Genomic DNA, 21,027 nt, shown 5'->3' on the forward strand with positions numbered 1-21,027 from the left:
CCTCGCCTGCCATTCACACCAAACTCAACATTGTGGGGTTTTTTGCCCCTGAAGGAAGCCGTGCAGTAAGTTTTGGGTGTAGAATATGATTTCCTATAGTTTGTGTTTTAGAGACAGCAATGTGATGGTTATAGGTATTAGGGACCAAAACACAGCATCTACAGTAAATCAGAAGGCAGAAGTACAACAAACCTGGGGAACTTAACATATGGAGGCCCCCTCCAAAGTGAATGCTGAAAGAGGTCACTTAAGAATGAACCACTCAGGGCAACAGGCTAATGAGAGGGTTAGCTTGCTTAGCTGTTTTAAATCTGAAGCTGCCAATTCTTTTTGCTTAATTATCTGTAATGTCCTGCTTAAAAGTTGTAAAGGCAGATTTGCGATCACCTGCTTTAGTACTTAGTGAGGAAGAAGACAGAAGCGCAAGTGTTTGGAGGGGTGATCTGCCAGGGCGGGGGGTGCATGGTAATGTGATGTGATTACACATGCTTCTAAGTGTAATGGAATTATTTTAGAAATGTTCCTTCTGTAAATGATGCAGCTCACCTCCTTGCTGCTTAATTTTTAAAAACACAACAGCAGTTTACTTTTTTTTTTTTTTTTTGAGATGGAGTCTTGCTCTGTTGCCTAGGCTGCAGTGCAGTGGCACCCGTTTACTATTAAGAGCACATCTTTCTCTCTGATTTTAGACACCTGTTGCTGTTGGGACGACTACAGTGTCATGCCCCAGTACTGTCAGCTCACCTCCCATGCCCAGGCTTGATTGCAGCTGCCCCAGGAGGCTAAGTAATCCTTCTCCCCAGGAATCCAGTGCTCTGTCCCCACAGAACTAATCTGGAAATCAGAGGCTCAGGGACTGCATTCTTGCTAATCAAAACAGTGACTTCACTCACTAGTATTCTACTTTTCCCAGTATTTGCTCACGCCTGTTAAATTGTTTGATCCTCACAGCACTATGAGCCAGCTCGGGTAGATATTAATTAATTACAGTTTATCAATGAGAAAAATTAAGGTTCACAACAACTAGGAAAAATGCCTACGGTTATCAACCAGTATCTGGAAGAGCTAGACTCACATCCGCCCTCCTCTTAGAAAGGGTAGTTTGATTTGAACAAGGCTTCTCAGCCTTGGCACTAACAATGTTTAGATAATTCTTTGTTTTAGGGGTCCATCCTCTGCATTGTAAGACGCAGCATCCCTGACCTCTATCTCCTAGAAGCCAGTAGCGCCAGCCCTCACATTGTAACAACTAAAAATATGTCCAGACATTGCCAAATCTTCCCGGGGGTGGGGGCGAAATTGCGGATTGAGAACCAGCAGGTTAGCATGTTTTGGATTAAGGTGGATTAGGAATCACACTTAGAATACCGAAGGGTCATTCATCCTAGAGACCAGCATAGCTGCTATTCATGACAATTGCTGCTTAGCACAAACGAATTTGCTTGTTTCATGGAAGTGGTGGCTTTCCAGAATCTGAAGGAAAAGAAGAATGGTCAGGACAGAGAACACACTCCAGCCCCTCTTCCCTCCAAAATCCTGAAATGTTATTTGTTCAGTTTTTGAATCGGTATTACCGTCACATAGTTCAAAATTAAATAGGCATAGAAAGATGTATTTATTTATTTATTTTTTGAGCCAGAGTCTCCCTCTGTCGCCCAGGCTGGAGGGCAGTGGCGTGATCTCCGCTCACTGCAACCTCTGCCTTCTAGGCTCAAGTGATTTTCCTGCCTCAGCCTCCCAAGTAGCTGGGATTACAGGCTTGCACCACCGTGCCCGGCTAATTTTTGTATTTTTAGTAGAGATGGGGTTTCACCATGTTGGCCAGGCTCATCTCCAACTTCTGACCTCAGGTGATCCAACCATCTTGGCCTCCCAAAGTGCTGGGATTATAGGCGTAATCCACCGTGCCTGGCCATAGAAAAACCGAGCCACCATGCCTGGCCATAGAAAGGTTTACACAGAGAAATTTCCCACCAACTAAGGACCCTACTACCTGGTTGTCCCTGGAGACAGCCAGTGTTACCAGCGGTCAGAAATATTTTATAAAAGACCTTGTATTTATAAAAGACCTTCATCTTAGATCAAAGTGTCTCTGAGCCATTATCTTACTCACATTGAAAAAGCAATAAAAGGTATCTTTCCTTGGAATGTGGTCGGGGTCAGATACTATTTCCTCCTACCTCACCGCTGCCTGCCTCCACTGATAGGAAACTGTCTCAGACACTGGAATGAAGCAACAACCAAGGTCTTCAAAAATAAAACAAAGTGAACAAAACTGGGCATTTGGGTCAAGGATTCTGTGGGTGTGCTGGTCTGGTCAGTTTCTCACTGGAGCTTTCTGAGTGCTGTCAGCACGTGTGCCTGTCACGGTGAAAACTAGCTAAAAAGACTCTGCACTCTGCACACTGTAGGCGAGGCATCGGTGCCACAGGCAGGTGGCCTCTGCCCCCACAGCAGCCTGTGGTCATCAAAACCAGAATCTCCCAGTGGAGGCCTATTGTGGGGAGGCCCAGAAAGGAAGGAGAAGCAGAAGAGGAAGGGGTGAGGGACCTGGAACCACAACCTCAGGGTGAAGAAGTGAGACAAGAAGAAAAGCAAATGGAGTGCACGTTTCCCATGACAGTCTAGGCCCTGGTGGTTGGGAAACAGTGACCCAGTCCAATGAACAAATCACAACATGGCACATCATGTGACTGGAGCTTCTAATCATCTCCCTAACAAAGAACTGCAAGGTAACCCGGCATATGTCATTGAATTACCCTGACATCTGTTTGTTTTGGAGAAGTGGGGCTGGGTCATTTCTTCACATATAAAACAGACAAAACTTGAATCTCTAGCATCAGTATTTTACTTGCATTGAAACCATCCTCTTTCAAGTAAACTCGTGCTCTGCCTCCTGCTTCCTTTTAAGTCTCTTGTCTTTTTAAACAACAAACAAACAAAACCCCAAAATAACACAATACTCTTTCCCAAACTTCCCTAGTTCCACCAATGGCAGAAAACTTCTGGTAGTCACACTGATTGGAAATGTAATTTTCTTTTCAAAAATATTCCCCACATCTTTTCCTACTCAACTTTTCACCCAACTTTGTTGCTCAACTAACACAAAAGTCTTCCCATGTCATCTCCCCCAACCCTGTGCAACTTGTGCTCTGCCACTGGCTTTGCACAGGCCTTTCATTTGTCACTAGCCCCTACGACAATGTTACAGTACATCACTGTCTGAAAACTGCACTCCCCAGCATGGCAGTCATCAGCCACGTGTGCTTATTTAAGTTTAAATTTAACTAAAATTAAGATAAAAAATACAGTTCCTCAGACACACTGGCCACATTTCAAATGCACAACAGCCACACATAGCTTGTGGCTATTGCACTGGTGCAAATTATAGAACATTTCCATTATTGCAGGAAGTTCCACTGGACAACACTGGCCTAGAACATAAAATCCAAACACCTCAAATCAGCACCTAAGGGTAGCTGTCATTTAGAGCCAGCCCATGCTTCCAAATCTGCCTACTACCTTCCCCAGACACTGCCACTTAGCTTTATCCAGGCCAGCCTCTCCTGTGATGCCAACAAATCATGCTCCTCCCTAATTCTGTGCCTGTGCTCATTGGACTCCCTGCCATCAAGACAAACAAGTAGGTAAATCAGAATGCACAGTCACTTAAAAAGTGGAATTTTTGGCCAGGCGCAGTAGCTCACACCTGTAATCCCAGCACTTTGGGAGGCCAAGGTGGGTGGATTGCCTGAGTTCAGGAGTTCGAGATCAGCCTGGGCAACACAGTGACCCCATCTCAACTAAAATACAAAAAATTAGCTGGGCGTGGTGGCGTGCAGCTGCAGTCCCAGCTACTCCTGGGAGGCTGAGGCAGGAGAATTGCTTGAACCCGGGAGGCGGAGGTTGCAGTGAGCCAAGATCGTGCCACTGCACTCCAGCCTGGGTGATAGAGTGAGACTCCAACTCAAAAAAAATAAAAGTAAAAGAGAAATACCAATTATTTTGGCACTTACTGAACACCAATTTGGGTCAAGATTTAATTTTTTCATGTGGGTCCATCTTTTTTCTCCCAAATAAGTTGTAAGGTACGGGGAGGCAGAGACAAGTTCTTACATTTCTTTTGCATCCTCCTTTTTCCTTCTCACTTTTTTATACCAACAGGGAGGTCACAGGTTGTAAACTGGCCACTGCCTAAGGGCCAGATAGGGTCCACAGGCAAACTGTTTTGTCCAGAGTGTATTTTTAAAAACGTTTGAATTAGTTGCTGTCATTTAAAAATGGCAGATTTCACAGCAAAATTTTCATCTCTGTTTTCTTGAAAAACATTAGAGTATCTGGCAACCCCGGGCGAGCATTCATTCATAGCTCTGTTGGCTAGAGCTGACTGCCTGCTGCCCCTTTTAAGGAAGGTGCGGACTCTCCTGTTTACCATGGTCCCCTCGTTCTTTCACTCCCTTCTTAGCTGCCGGGCCCCAGTAGGCTTCTGCATTTACAACTCTTGCGGAAAGCACTCAATAAATTAACTGATAATGGCAATACTCCACTCTGTAAATAAAGCCAGGCAGCCTTTAATGCCTGTCTTAATGGGCAGCTTGTTTGTTTTATGCAGCTAAAATCAAACTTCTTATTTTAGCCATTAGCTGAAGACATTATTAACCTCACCGCCCAATGTTAGCTGTTCTTCCTGAGCTTGCCAAGAACTGAGAATGGATTCAGGAAATGGTCAACTGCAAGACAAAAGGCAGCCAGCCTCAATAATCACATGCAAATAGCTGAGACACAGAGTGTAAAGCTGTCCCATGAACACTGAGTGTTCCCTAATAACACGTGGAAATCATAGCACTCATGACGCTGAATGTTGCTGGCAGCTGCCCAGTAAATCTGGGGCTCAATACAGAAAGCCTAAACCTGCTGCTTAATTCTAACAATACTGGTTTCTTCCCTTTTAAACTCCTCATTATAGACTACTGTGTTCTAAAATTGTTTTCATGTCTTGCCTCTCCCACTCCACTGTAAGCTACTTATAAACTCCTGTGGTATATTTCTCGCTTCTAGAATAGAGGACCAGAGGCCTTAACCTGGGATCCATGGATTGGCTTCAGTCAAGGCAAAAACAATGGGTTATCAAAGCTTCTTAGTAAATCTGTGCATACCTGATGGTCAGGGCTTCAGGACTGGGAAAGAAATTTAACTTTAAGGTATTTGTAAAGGGAGTAAGATGTATGGTGGCCTTGACAACGCTCGTGTAGTCTGTTTGCTATCATTTACAGTTTTTTTTGTCATTTGGATTTGCAAAGCACTGCTTTTATGCTTTCATTAAGGTCATGGGTGAGCATGGTAAGCTACCCAGGGCCAACTCAGGCATCATGCTGGTAGAGACTGAGTGAATAGGGAGTAAAACTGCCAGTTTTTGAGACCATTAGTCCAACCAGACACAAACACACTAAACATAATATTTAACCCATACTTATCCACCTTGTCTGAAAGGAGACTAGTGAATCTTTTAGACGCCTTTAAATCAAGACTCATTAAATTTGAACATACTTTTTATGAGTAATTTAATGACTCTCTCAAAATTGGAAATGCAGTTAGTTTGAAATAAACTACATCTTTATGAACTTCTCCAGGTTTGTAAAAGATATGTTTCTTCTCTAAATATGTATAAACCATATGTACAATAATAATGCTCAAATTATACTGGGGAATAATGTCTCACTTATAATCTGGTTTCCAGAATGTACTCTTCCTCATTTTTGAAAATAGGAATAATATTTGCTATGTCCTGTTTTCTGACAATTTTCCCATTCTCAAATTTGTTTAAAGCTCACATTCAGAGGTTTTCCCATTCTAGCTTTAAATTTTTTCGTCTGGGAAATGGTTTACCTGGGCCTAGAGATAAACATATTTGCAATAGCTTATGTGCCTCTTATTATTACCTCTCCTAACTCTGAGATAAACACATTTGCAATATCTAACTTCTAAGTCCAGCATTAACACCTTCTTCAGTTTGAAGATCAGAGAATTAAACTGAATAATTCAGCTGAGCTTTTACCTCTCAGTAGAACAACACTTTCTCTAAGTGATTCCTTCTTCTTGCTATGCATATCAATACCATATTTATTAAGGGGTGAAGTTCTAAGTGCTGTGCTGGTCTTCTTGGTGCTTTTTAAGGAGGCTATGTGCATCCCCTTCCATTGCTTATACCTTTTAAAACCAGAAATCATTAATAAGATCCTGATATTATTACACATAAAAAACTGTTCATTTAAAAAAAATTTCTGGTCCCTTTAGGTTTTCTGTGTCTTTCCTTATTTCTCCTACCATAGAATTTGATTTTCAGTTTTTACAACCTAAAAAACATTGCTGAGTTAAATATCCTACTAGAGACATTAATCATAGAATTACCTATACTAATTATTGAAAACCTGCTTGACTAAAGAAATTCTTGGGCAGGGTACAATTAGCAAACTCTGAGATGTCATGGTCACATTTTTCCTACAACTTTTGCAGCCACAAAGCCTCTCCTGTAAGTCAGAATTCAGTCAAGAATTTCAGTGCATCTTGATGCTGACTGAGAATACTACCTGAAACTGATCTGAAGTAATAACAGGCTAGCAATGTAATCATCTCCGTGTTGGTCCATGCTTGAATGAATGTACATGGAATCTTGGGTAAACGAGACGGGATTTGGTTTTTCACCTGTGTCTAAAAATAAATAATAGTGTATTGTTGCCTTTGGCCAGATGTACAAATTTTATAAAATATACTGTGACACTTCTGAGCTCTTGAATCTTTACCCAACTCTTTTCCAACCACACCATCACTTTGAATGATAACCTCTTGGTTTATATTTCAAGGTTTGGCTGAGTGGAAAAGTCAGATAAAAAAAATCAGGAAAAAGTGCATATTCCCCCACATGAAAATGGAACAGAAAATACATCATGCTAGTTCCATGACCTGAATATGTGGTCGGAGCACATAGCTCATATACTTTATGACTAAACGTCTTGCAGGCTATCCATCAAAGTATAAAGGGAAAAATTAAGAAATAATAAACCCTCAATACACAAACCTCCTACTCTTAAGAGGGTGAAATAGCAAGAACTTTGAAAAGCTAAAATGTATAGTCAATTTATAATCAGGAGTAGAGGTGCTTGGGAACATATTTCACCCAGTAATGTGTTTGAACATCAGCTTAATAGCTGGGAGTCAAGTCAAAGACTGGTAAGTTAAGATACACTAGGAAGTCTGGAAAACGAGTTTTTGTGAAATGGACTGAAGACATAAAATCTGAGCGACTTAGAAAAGGCGGGGAAGAGGAGCATCTCATATTTTAAAAGTTTTAAAATACAAAGGTTGGAAATGTTTTAAATGTTGGTGGAAAGTAGCGAGTCCATTAAAGGATTTCTATATTATACACAGAACACTGCATGCCCTCAGGAGCCTTCTTCTTAGGAATAAGAAGGGTCTTCAAACAACTATCTTCACTCAATTATTCTGTATTATGGTGAATTGACCCTCAAACATCCCCATGCCCTAATCCTTGGGACCTGTGAATATGTCACCTTATAAGGCAAAAATGAATTCAAGTTGCAGAGGAAATTAATGTTGCTAATCAGCTGATCTTTTAGATAAAGAATATTACTTTTTATTAATATTTTTCCGTGTTTCTGTGAGCCTAGGAGGGCTCAGTGCAATCACACAGGCCCTTTAAAGTGTCAGGGTGATACAGCCTGGGAACGACTCCACCAGCCATTGCTGGCTTTGAAGATGGCAGGGAGCCACGACACAGGGCACGCGGGGAGCCTCTAGAAGCCGGGAAAGACAAGGACCGGACTCTCCCCTGGAGTGTTCAGGAATGAATACAGTTCTGCAGACACGTGGATTTCAGCCCAGGGAGACCCATGTTAGGCTTCTGACTTACTGAACTAGAAGATAATGTATGTATGTTGTCTTAGCCACTAAATTTGCAGTAATTAGTTATAGCAGCAACTGGAAACTAAGATAGTAACTTACAACTGCTTTGGAGAAAGAAAGGCCTTTGATAATATTCATGTACCAAACAGCAACACAGTGTTCCTCTTTAGAAAATAAAATGCACACTCACCTTTTTATAGGTTTTTTCTTCATTTTGTTTTCCAGGTGCTGCCTCTCCATTTTCAGCAGCAGACGACATCTACAAGAGAAACACATTGCCATTTGAACTTGAATGCTACTCTGAAATACAATATATTAATAATATTGCTAACCAAAGGATCTATTTTAGTTAAGCATGTTTTTGTTATGGCTATTGCTGTTGTTCCTAAGAAAGGAAGAAAGAAAAATTTCAAAATACTAAAAAAGAAATCTGCATTCCTTAATCTTTCAAAAATAAATCCAAAACTTTTTCGTAATATATTTTATCCCATATGCTCTAAGAAAGCATGTACATGTGTATAAGTTTCTGTCTACAAGGCTTTTTTTTTTTTTTTTTTTTGAGACAGGGTTTCATTCTATCACCCAGGCTGGAATTGGAATGCAGTGGTGTGATCATGGCTCACTGCAGCCTCAAACTCTTAAGTTCAAGCAGTCCTCCCACCTCAGCCTCTCGAGTAACTGAGATTATAGGCATGAGCCACTGTGCCCAGGCTACACAGCTTTTTAAAAAACTTTTCTTCTGGTTATAAATGCTCACTGTAAAAATATGTGGGAAGTACCAAAAAATATGAGTCAGAACAAAAAAATTACTCAATTCACTACCCTTGGGCAACTCCACTATTGATATTTTATCATATTTATTTCTACCTTTTATTTTGTGTATTTTCATATGAAAAAACTTACAATACTATCTTACCCAGTATTTTTCACTGAACATTTATGTAATCAATATTTTCCCATTTGATTACAAAAATATCTTTGTAAGAATAATTTTTTTCTAGTTGTAAGATATACCACTCTGAACACCACTGTGTGTTAATACTTTAGTCACTGCTAATATTGAAGGATAGTTGAGGCAGCTCAAAGAGTTTTGCTCCCGCAAATAGTACAATAATTATTTTATGCTTATATCTTTATCTAACATCAATGTCTTCTTGGACTAGATTCTTGGAATTGCTAGGGCATCCTAGGGTACTAAAATTTTAAAATTTAAATTATTAATTATTATTAATTATTAATTATTTAAAAATTATTGGTAAATTTATTTCCAGAAGAATATACTCATTCACACTGCTATCAGCAGTGAGTCAGGGCTCGTTTCATTACACATTTAGTAATGACTGTTATCATCTTAAACAGCTTTGCTAATCGGACAGGTAAAAGAAATCATCTCCTGGTTTTAATTTGCATCTGTGAAAATTACTGGCGAAGGTTAACATTGTTTTCACATCATTTTTAGTTCTTCGTATTTCTTCGAGTTTTCCATTGTTTCGTCCATTTATCTATGGAGGTTTCCATTCTATTAATGTTTCCATATCTATTAATGTTTCCATTATTGATTTTTACCTATTATGGTTATTCATACTAGTGGTTTGCTTATTTTTATGCTTTAAGGTCATTAACTGCTTGCCAAGTATATTATTAATAGTCTTCTGTTATTATGTGCCTTTTTGTTTCTGAGACAGGGTCTCACTTTGTCACTCAGGCTGGAGTATAGTGGTGTCATCACAACTCACTGCAGCCTCGACCTCCCAGGCTCAGACAACCCTCCCGCCTCAGCCTCCCAAGTAGCTGGGACTACAGGCGCTCATCACCACGTCTGGCTAATTTTTTGCAATTATTTTGGTAGAGACAGGGTTTTGCTATGTTGCCCAGGCTGGTCTCGAACTCCTGAGCTCAAGCAATCCTCCTGCCTCAGCCTCCCGAAGTGCTGGGACTACAGGCATGAGTCACTGTGCCCAGTCTACCGTGTGCCTTTTAACTTGTTTCATAATTATGATATAGAAAAGTTTTACATTTTTACACACTCAAAACTATTACATATCTTTGTGAATTCTTTTAATGCCTTAAGATAAAATATATTTTTTCGGCCGGGCGCGGTGGCTCAAGCCTGTAATCCCAGCACTTTGGGAGGCCGAGGCGGGCGGATCACGAGGTCAGGAGATCGAGACCATCCTGGCTAACATGGTGAAACCCCGTCTCTACTAAAAATACAAAAAAACTAGCCGGGCGTGGTGGCGGGCGCCTGTAGTGTCAGCTACTCGGAGGCTGAGGCAGGAGAATGGCCTGAACCTGGGAGGCGGAGCTTGCAGTGAGCCGAGAACGCGCCACTGCACTCCAGCCTGGGTGACACAGCACGAGACTCCGTCTCAAAAAAAAAAAAAAAAGATAAAATATATTTTTTCATTGAGAGATCTGATCTTCAAATGTGTTTCTCTCTTTTCTTAATGATAAGATTTTCACATGTAACCTATAATTCATCTGAATTTTTAAAGCCAGTTATGTTACTTCTGTGGTAAACAAGGGTAACTTCATAATTAGGGAACCACAATATTTAAGGGTCTTACCTTAAATTGCATGCAGAACATTTAATACCAAGGAAGGGTAAAGTTTCTGACTTTCTTTTATGCCTTTGAAGCATGCTTTAAATTCTGGGCTTTTAATAAACACAGCATATGCTAAACCTAGGAATTCATCAACTATTTCTCTGTCTTGGAACTAAGTGACTGAGTTTACCCACACTGCCATGAGCTTGATATGGCTAAAAACCATCCAGGAAAATAAATGCAAGAATCACGGTGAGCCAGCCTCACTAGATCTAGTACTGCCCACCAATCAAACACCCTTTTACAGAATTTTGCAGTTCTATTTGTGTCTATTTAATCTGTCTGTGTTAGAATAGAGTCTTCAAGGACAGATGTTTCACAAACTATTGTTTTCCATCTGTATCTGCTTAAATTGACTTAAAGAATAATTCATTTTTCTAGTCTCTTTATAATAATATTTTGGTAAGTTTTGAATAAAAATGCCAGAAGAATTAAAATGGTTTATATATCATGCTCAGGGTAAAATACAGGCCTTCAACTGTTTAACAGAGCCAAGACCTCCCTAAAGAATGCCATTCTAGTAATTTCACCTTTAAGACTTTGCAGCTTTTAAAACCAAAAAACTACAAGAACAACTCTGAAGGGTGCTTAAAAAAACAACCTTAATGAGAAGTTAACTAACTAGCATGAATGAAGGATGGAGGATGAGATGGTCTTAAAGTATTTTTTATTACTTTGTGAATCACCCCTGACTTGACAGTAGGGAAGAGGAGAAAAACATGTAAACTTCTATTTTTTTTAAAAACACACTTCCTTTTAAGCAGCACAACATATAATAATGATAAACGAAGGCCATGAACTATCATCTGGATTCAAAGGTTATTTATTTGTTTTTCCTATAGAGTGATGTTTAACAAAGTTCACATGAACCTATTAATCAGGGACATTGGAGTCGGAGAGGCCATGTAGCAGGGACAAAGAAGATGCTTGGGGATGTACTGGTAAACTGCAAAGGGCTATTACAATGGTCGCAATGATGACTACTGTTTCTTCTTAGACTTGTTATGCTTCTGCACCACATCATCTGTAACTAATGAAGCCAAGGTAAGTATGAATTTAAAAAATCATTTTAAAAAACATTATATAATCAGGTTGGGCATGGTGGCTCATACCTGTAATCACAGCACTTTGGGATGCTGGGATGGGATGATCACTTGAGGCCAGTAGTATGAGACCAGCCTGGGAAAAACAGTGAGACCTCATCTCTATAAAAAATAAAAAATTAGCCAGGCGCAATGTCTTGCACCTATTGTCCCGGCTACACAGGAGGCTGAGGTGGGAGGATTGCTTGAGACCAGGAGTTTGAGGCTGTAGTGAGCCATGATCACACCACTGCACTCCAGCCTGGGCAACAGAGGAAGAGCCTGTCTCAAAAAGAAAAACAAAAGCAAACACTGTGTCATTTTAGATAAGAGACTTGAGTATATTTTGGTATCCACAGGTCCTGGAATCAATCCCTGGCAGATACCAAGGGCTGACTGCACTGAATTTCCTTTGGGGGTGATGCAGATGTTTTGGAACTGCATAGAGGTAGTGGTTACGTAACACTGTAAATGTACTAAACTGTACTAAAAATGAACACACTGAATTGTTCATTTTTAAATGGCTAATTTTATATTATATGAATTTCACCTGGGAGACACAGCAAGCCATCGTGTCTAAAAATTTTTTTTGAAGTTATAATCATATGTATTTTTCATGTACACATAAAAGGAAGGAGGAAAGATATTCTCAGAAGTTCTGGTAATTATCTACAGATGATGGGATTATAAAGGTTTTAGGTTTTCATTTTTATATTTTGTTAGATTCTCCAAGTATTCTACAGTGAACACTACTACACTTAAAAATAAGGAAAATACTATTTAAAAATTTAACCACACATAGTAATTAACAACAGAGACCACATCTTGGTTTTTTTTAACCCTTCTGGCATGCCAAAATTCATAAAATTTCTTGTTTCTGTTTGCTTGATGTTTGTTTCAAATTTGATGTCAAAGTTAAAGGTTATGAGCTAGATATATGTTTTAGAATATTTGTAAAAATATTTACGATAAAAAGCTAAGGGCTCTATACTGATTTGATCAGAATTAATTAAAAATATAGACTATATTCCTTACCTTTGTAAATGAAATGGCAAGTCATCTGCAGTTGGTAGTGATGGGTGGCCTACTCATTGTTGAGACCGTTTTCTTTCCCAGGTTTCTGTTAAAATAGAAATTTCTGGTCATTATTTATTCATATCCCTACTACATCTCCCAAAAAAGATGAGAGGTAGCTATCAGGATACATGCAATATAAGCAGTTAAAATTAAAACAAAGGAAGAAATGTGGGTGAGGGAAAGTAAACGTGGAGAGCAAGATGATTCTATCAGCAAAGGCTGTGCATAGAACATAAGCCACAGGGCCTGGTATGGTTGTTGAATAAGCTTTACAGTCTACAACTTGACTCTGAGATTCCTGGTTTCCAGAGGAAAGGAAAATATGATCAGTTACCAGATGCATAATGAGGAAAAGATAAAAGCAGAGCAGTTGCTCAAATGAACCACAGGTATCCAGAGATTCAAGCTGGAGTGGAAATTTCTCCCATGGATCTTCATAGAGAAGACAACATGTGACATGTGGACAATTTCTCAATATTATCCCTATGACAAATTACCTGTGATTTCCATAAGGGTTGATTAGACGACACAACTTCAAAGAAAAGTTCAAAAAAGCTGTTGTGCTATAATTATGTTTGATACAGAAGAGATACTTGCTTATTGTAATCAATTTAAAAATGTAGAGAGGTATAAAGTAAAAATGAATTAGACTGGGCATGGTGGCTCACGCCTGTAATCGCATCACTTTGGGAGGCCAAGGTGGGAGGGTTGCTTAAGGCCAGGAATTTGAGACCAGCCTGGGCAACATAGTGAGCCTCTGTCTCTTAAAAAAAAAAAAAAAAAAAAAATTAGGTCTTACTCTTATGTCCCCTACCCCGCGATAGCCAATATGAACAGTCTGTTTGTTGTATAGCCTTTCAAAATCGTCCCTATGCTTTTTCACACACACATTTATTTCTGCCACTTGCTCTTATCAATATATTTTTCAAATCTATATATCTACCTCACTTAAAAATGACTGCATATATTCACAAGATGGACATTCCATTGTTTAACCAATCACTCCTCCGTGGAAGAACATTCAGACTGTTTCCAAATTTGGCTACCTTAACCAGAGCAGGAATAAACAGCCTTATTCAAACATCTTTAATGTTCTAGTACTTTTATTTTTGTGGGAAAGAATCCTAGAAGTGGAATAACTGTGGGGCGAAACATGATAAGCATGTTAACTACTTGAATGACTATTGCTACATTTCTTTCCGTGCAAAGGCTGAAGCAATCAGCCCAACTGTGCATGGTGAGTGGCTGCTTATGGACACACTGATCAGCACTGGTGTTCACCATCTTTAAAAGTGTTTGCTCACCTGATGGGCACCTCAGTGGTTTTAATTCGCATTTTCTCACTACTAACAGGGTTGATTCTTTTCACAGGTTTATTGATGATTTACAATTCCAGTTCACACCCTTTGACTATTTTTATACTGGGCTGTTTTATCTTTCTTTTATAATCAGTTTGTGAGACCTCTTCATATTTTAAACATTAGCTCTGTCCTAGAGATTGCAAGCATTATTCTTCTTTTGGCTTTACTGTGTCTTGTCATTACAGACATTTTAAATTTTACACAGTCAAATCTGCCAATTTTTCCTTTATGGATTATAAATTTACTATCTTGGAATTATTCCTTTTTGGATGATGGATTATGAAAGAGAGCTCCCCCAACCTGATGTAATACATGTATTCTCCCATATTTTCTCTTAATACCTTTATGGGTCCATATTTAGTATTAGATCTTACTTCAAATGGAATCTAATCCAAATGGAATATTGCCCCAGATGGACAGCTAATTGCCCCCAAATCATTTACTTTATGATCTTTTCCTTACTGGAAAGACAAGCCACCTTTAGCATACATTAAGTTTTCCTATATACATTGATTTAGTTAAGGCATCTACTCTGTTCCAAACACTGACTTGTGGATTCCTAAGTCAATGTCATATTGCTTTTAAAATGCAGTAACATGATCATATGCTTTGATGCCTGCTAGCACAACTTCCCAATGTTGTTTTTCCTTCAAATTTGGACATTTTCTTGCATTCATATTTTTATATGGCCTTTAAAAACATGTTGATTGGGCTGGGTGCAGTGGCTCACGCCTGTAATCCCAGCACTTTGGGAGCCCAAAGCGGGTGGATCACCTGCAAAACCAGCCTGGCCAATATAGTGAAACCCCATCTCTACTAAAAATACAAAAACTAGCTGGGTGGGGTGGCAGGTGCCTGTAATCCCAGCTACTCAGGAGGCTGAGGCAGGAGAATCGCTTAAACCTGGGAGGCAGAGATTGTAGTGAGCTGAGATGGGGCCATTGCACTCCAGCCTGGGTGACAAGAGCAAAAGTCTGTATCAAAAAAAAAAAAAAAAATCATGTTGACTGATCTGACAACACTTTTATCTTTCAAGTTGGGATTCTGACTGGGATTATATATAGTTATTTTAGAATAATTTTTATCTTTAGGATCATAAGTTTTCTCATTTGAAAAGATAGTATAGCTCTCCACTTCTTCAAATGTTTATATCTTTCACTACAATTTTTTTTTTTTTAATTTGTCTTACGTCTTACTAAATTCACTCCTGGATATTTTCATTTGTCACTCTTTTAAATAGAATGAAATATAAATGCTTATCTTTTTAGAAATGTAAAAATATAAAATTAAAACTCCTTATATTTCTAGAATAAATCTTAATGTTGATTTGATTTCTTAATGTTTTTAAAAGCATATTTTCATAAGTGATATTGAACAATTGTTGTGGCCATCTTTATCAGTTTCGGTATGAAGGAATTTATACTTTTCATAAAATTGGAAGGCTTTCTTTATAGGCACTCAGGTTTTTTTCTGTTTATTATTCCTCGCGGAATTTATAACCTTTCTTTCAAACAAATTTGGGTAATTTATACTTTATTAGAAAAACATCAATTTCCTCTAGATTTCAAAATTTATTGCCATAAACCTGAACATATCATTGTCTTATTGAATTATTTTAATCCTTCTGGGATCTGGGCAATTTTTTTCCTCATTCCTAATGTTGCACGTGTATATGTGTCAGATTATCCCGTTTTAATTGCTTTGTGTTCAATTACATTAATTTTAGCTTTTGCCAATAATAATACCTTTTTTGTTTTGATTTTTAAAAAAATTTCTTAGATGCAATAATATTTAGTTTATTTTTCATTCTTTTTTTTTTTTTTAATAGTACCAAAAGTATTTAGGCTATAAAGTATTCCTAAATGCATTAACAATTTCTTTGTAAGTTTTGATGTGAAATATTCTCTTTAATTAACTTCCAGATAATTTGTCATTTTGTATTTGATTTTCGATTTGATCCAGGAATCATCTATAAGAAGGCTTCTTAATTTCAAGCATTCACATTTTATTTATTTTTATTATTACACTGTCAGTTTTTTGTTTTATTGCAGTGGGATAAAAAAGGGGATGAGTAAAATAGCTTTTCCCCCCAAATTCATTTAGTTTTTCCCTGTGGCCATAGAAATAGATTTTTGTAAGCGTTCTATAGACACAAGAGAAAACTGTAGATTCTGTGTTTATAAGGCATGAACACTATATACAAATACTAACCTGTATCATTTACTTTGTCAAATTATGAAAGAATTATTATTATTAATTTTTTTGAGACAGGGTCTGGCTCTGTTGCTGAGGCTGGAGTGAAGTGGCATGATCTCGGCTCACTGCAACCTCCACCGCCCAGGCTCAAGCGATCCTCCCAACTAAGCCTCCTGAGTAGCTGGGATTACAGTTGCATGCCACCACACCTGGCTAGTTTTTAAATATTTTTGTAGAGATGGGGTCTCACACAATGTTGCCCAGGCTTAAGTCTCAAACTCCTGAGCTCAAGTGATCCACCTGCCTCAGTCTCTCAAAGTGCTGGGATTACAGGCATGACCACTGTGCCCGGCCAAATTATGAAATAATTATATCAAAATTCCCCAATATAATTATAGTTTTGCCATGTTCTCCTGTATGTCTACTTCATTTTTTTTGCCTTATACATTCCAGAACTACATTGGTCAGGAAATAAAAGGCAATGCCTATAATAACATTTTGTTTACTATTAATTACATTGGTTATTACTATACTTACTTTTACTCATTATTTATTTGCTGGTTTGCTCGTATTATCTTTTTTATTTTAAATCATTTAAAAATCTGTTTTTCCATTAAAAAAGCAAAATGACTATACACTATCTTCACTGCTCAGACATTTTTCCCTTGGTCTGCTGTGTAGACATGGAGATGAGCTACCCAGATCTCCCTCTAAGGGGGGAAGACTGCCTTACTGCATGCCTCTGCAGGGAGCCACTTTAGCCTAGGTCATGGCCTTCCTGGGGCAGCCACCTCTTGTGACGGAGTGGCACGGTGTCACTCTTCCTCCAGCTCCCCACCAAGGTGGCCCAGGCTGTGCGTGTCCTGCATGGGACTTTGATTTTGTGCTCCTTCCCTCATCTTTTTACAGGTTTTATCAGTTTCCTAGGGCTGCCCCTACAAAGTACGAGAGTCTGGGTGGCTTCAAATGACAGAGATTTATTTTCCCACAGTTCTGGAGGCTAGAAGTCCAAAATAAAGGTATTGGCAGGGCCATGCTCCCTCTGAGACTCCATAGAATTCTTCCTTGCTACTTTTTGTCTTCTGGTGGTAGCCATCTTTCTTGGTGCCTCTTGGCTTGCCACTGTGTTACTCCAGCCCAGGCCTCTGTCACCATATAGCACTTCTCTCCATGTGTCTCCCTCTTCATGTGGCATTTTCCTCTTCTTATAAGAACACCAGTTTTACTGGGTTAGAGCTCACCCTCATGAACTCATCTTAACTTGATTATATTTGCAAAGACCCTATTTCCAAATAAGGTCACATACACAGGTACTGAAAATCAAGACTTCAACATATCTTTCTGGGGAACACAATACACAGGTGTTAATTCCTAGTAAGTATCTTGAAACCAAAACTGTGTCCCAGTACTTGCTTCCAGAGAACCCAATCCATGACATCTCTTTTCTCTTTCTTGTCCATAGGTAGAGACACTTGGAATATTTTTACTCTTTCATTGCCTGCTCCACTCCAAACTACTAAATATCTCCTCATAGTCAACATGTCTCTTCCATTTTAAGACATCTTAATGTACAATTTAGACTTCATAGTGACCCTATGATCATTTATTTAGACTTGACCGTAAGTTTTGCAATGTTTGTTGCTCATCACTCTTTCCTTGGCTCTTCATCTCCTCCTACCTTGACACCTATGTCCTGATTCGTTTCTCAGAAGTGGCATGTAGATGGCCCACTCTGAATAACTCCATGTCCAGAAATGTCTTCCTTTTGCTCTTATGTAGGAATAGAGCTCTTGGCCATGCGATATTCTTGGCTCACAGGTCTTTTGTCCCATCTCTCTATAAACACTGTATTGCTGACTGCTTACTTCCCACTTTGTAGATGAGTAGTTTCATGTTAGTCTGATGCTCCCTCCGTTGGAAGCATACTGGTCTGGAAACCTCTGAGGGTTTTCATTTAACACTGTTCAAAATTCCATAATGATAGATGTGCCTTTTTTTCATTCATCTTCCCCAGTAAAGAGAAACTGACAAGAAGTAAATACATGGAGATCCAAATAGGCAGCTATGTGATGACCTGACTTAAACCACAAATAGAATTTAGGTTATCTCAATGAGGAATGAACAGGCTGCATATCTTTCAGGCAGTCCTCCATGAATATTATTTCTCCTAACCAGCCTTTTGATAAGAATTGGACAGTGGAGTACTCAAAGTTGTAGTCTCTGGCAAGAGCCTGGAATGCAGAAATTCCAATGGCCAAGTAAGGACATATTCACAAGGTTCAGGTCTCCTTAGAAGATGTTACTAGGTAACCTGACACAAGAGTCCCAGTTAAAACTTATTTTCAAAAATTATTTCTGATATGAAAGAGAGCTAACCTATGGTGTCATATGACTGGACTGTTGAGCACCAGGCTCAGTGAGGAATAATACATGCCAGGCAATTACTTGTTGTTTTTTTTTTTTACTATGTGGTTACTTATCTATTATTTCTGGTATTTAGTATCTGGATTCTGTGACCTTAAGGAATAATTCATACTGTTTCATAGCTTTCTATAGTTCTATGTTTTCACTCGATTTGAGAGAAGGGAAGATCATTTATCGAGCAACTACGATGTGTGAAATGCTGCCACATACATGATCTCATTTATTCTTGCAAATAATCCCTTGGCACTCCCCAATTTAACATGTGCTATTTTGACACTTGTAACTGTCCTATACAGTCCATGGGATGCCGTAATTTTAATTTTGCTGAGCTGGGCTCTCTTGCTGTGAGGCTGCTTTGTAAAAGGGAAGCCCTTAGTTGGTGAATGAACCTAGCAACCATCCACTCCCACCCCACGCAGCTCCATCTCAGCCTGGCTTTGCCATTCTCTAAACCAATGCTGGGCATTACAACCACCAGGGAAGTTTTTTGAAAATTCAGCTTCTGGGGCCTCACACTGAAGCCAGGGAATCACTACCTCTGCGTGGTAGACCTAGGGAGTCAGTATTTTCAGCATGCTTCACAGGCTTGGGATCATCTAAGCTACTCTGTCTAGTAAAGGCAATAAAGAGAATTTATCACTTCAGGAGTGCTTTCAGGGTCTATTAGGGAAAACAGAAACCATTCTGAATATTAAACTACTCTGAATATTAAAGAGGGGAAATTTAATACATGGAACTGGTTATAAAAGTGATGAGTGAGCTGAAAAGCTAAGCAAGAGATGGTGATGAGACAGATTAAAATCAACATGATGCCACTATTGCTTTTAGGGCTGCAGGCACAAGAGGAGGTGGTGTTAACAGACCTCAAAAGCAGAGGTCAGCTGGGATCAGAACATCACGATAGTGGTTGACTGGCAGAAGTTGGAACTGCAGTAGGAGGGGTATGTTTAGAAGCATGGAGAAGACAGTCACTATTGGAGATGCCACCCAAGACAGACAGGTTGGGGGAGAACATCCTGGTTTCTCCCATCCACCTTCTACCCACCAATCCCTGTCTATGGCTCCCAGGGGTCAACCTCATGAAAAGCATCTGAGCCCATAGGAAGCCTGAGAAATGCATCGTAAATGGGATGACTTCCCTGTGATACAGAACACGGGAAGAGTAAGGAATGACTCTGAGGACAAACAAGCCAATGATGGGCCATAAAACGAAACAGAAATTATAATGAAAGTGGGAAAGCAGCGGGGGAATAAGCCTGAGACACATGATTCTCGATGGAAATGTGGATTGGCGGGTAGGCTAGGAGCTGGTACACACGTTTCTATTGTTATGGCTCTGGGAATCTGTTAAGAGCTTAAATAGATCACTACCAAGCAGTCAGGGTCTACCGCAGCCCCTGCATTAAGTCTAGGAGGAAGGAGAGGAGCGAGGTTGTGACTTGGGATGATTTCCTGGAGTCCAGTCAAGTGGTAGGGCTAAGATTTGATTCAGGGTTGTTAAGACTTCAAACCTAATGCTCTTTCCACCATACACCTCTCTTACTTGTTCTCTCCTACTTAAAAACAATGAGAAGACTGTCTAATCAATATTGCACTGCATTTTTCAATTTGTAAATGCAATCAAAAGGTTAGCCAACAATATTAATTTACATAATTATTTCCTATAAAACTTGTTCTACATCAGTGAGTCTCAACTCAGAGGGAACATCTTAATTGAAAAGGTGGTAGAGGAGCTTTTCAAGACTCTACAGTTACTGAAAGTTTTAGATATATTGTGCCTGGGGGCCCTATGTGAGTCAGAAGCAACCCTTTCAACCTCTAATTCCCAAACTAGGGCCATACAACTCAGTATTTTTAATTTGTCACAGATGAGTTTACGTCTCATACATGGCCAAATAAGCGGGAGAATTGCTAATTACCTAATCACTTAACTAAGTAGGCCAATCTGTAGACACAAGAAGTAAGGGACACTAGCCACGAGTCCTTCCTCATCTTCCCATAAAAACAAACACTTTATTAAACACTGATAAAGTGAAGCAACAAGAATTAATTGGAAGAACACTGGGATAGACCTCTGAAGGCCTGGTTTCACGTTCATCTCTGCTGCTGTCCACTTCTCTTTGATTATAAATTGTGCTGACTCCATTAGATAGTGCTTCTGCTTTGGTGCCTCTGCCAAGTTTCTTAGGTAGGGTCTCACCTCAAATCCTCTTTGGAATAAGGAGAGGACTCATTGATTATTTGGTCATTATGAGTGCAACTTGCCCCACTGGAATTGGACTTCCAATAGGATAGCCATATTCAAATATTTTCATGCCATTCAGGCTGTGTATGTTAACATTTCCTAGTGCATTTCCCAAA

The 21,027-nt window shown here is 39.2% G+C and overlaps 1 protein-coding gene across 2 annotated transcripts in view; it reads right to left on the bottom strand.

Moving 5' to 3' along the window:
• The window catches only part of PIP5K1B (phosphatidylinositol-4-phosphate 5-kinase type 1 beta), a 309,699-nt gene that overhangs the window by 183,090 nt on the left and 105,582 nt on the right, over positions 1 to 21,027 (bottom strand). For both annotated transcript variants that reach the window (XM_003911777.4, XM_009188894.4), the window contains 2 exons: positions 12,644 to 12,728; positions 8,111 to 8,179 (listed from right to left, as the gene is read on the bottom strand). In XM_003911777.4, coding sequence (XP_003911826.1) covers positions 8,111 to 8,179 — 69 coding nt within the window. In that variant the 5' untranslated portion in view covers positions 12,644 to 12,728. The remainder of the gene's footprint in view (positions 1 to 8,110; positions 8,180 to 12,643; positions 12,729 to 21,027) is intronic.

Source organism: Papio anubis, chromosome 13 (assembly GCF_008728515.1).
Source record: "Papio anubis isolate 15944 chromosome 13, Panubis1.0, whole genome shotgun sequence".
In the NCBI taxonomy this organism is placed as follows: Eukaryota; Metazoa; Chordata; class Mammalia; order Primates; family Cercopithecidae; genus Papio; species Papio anubis.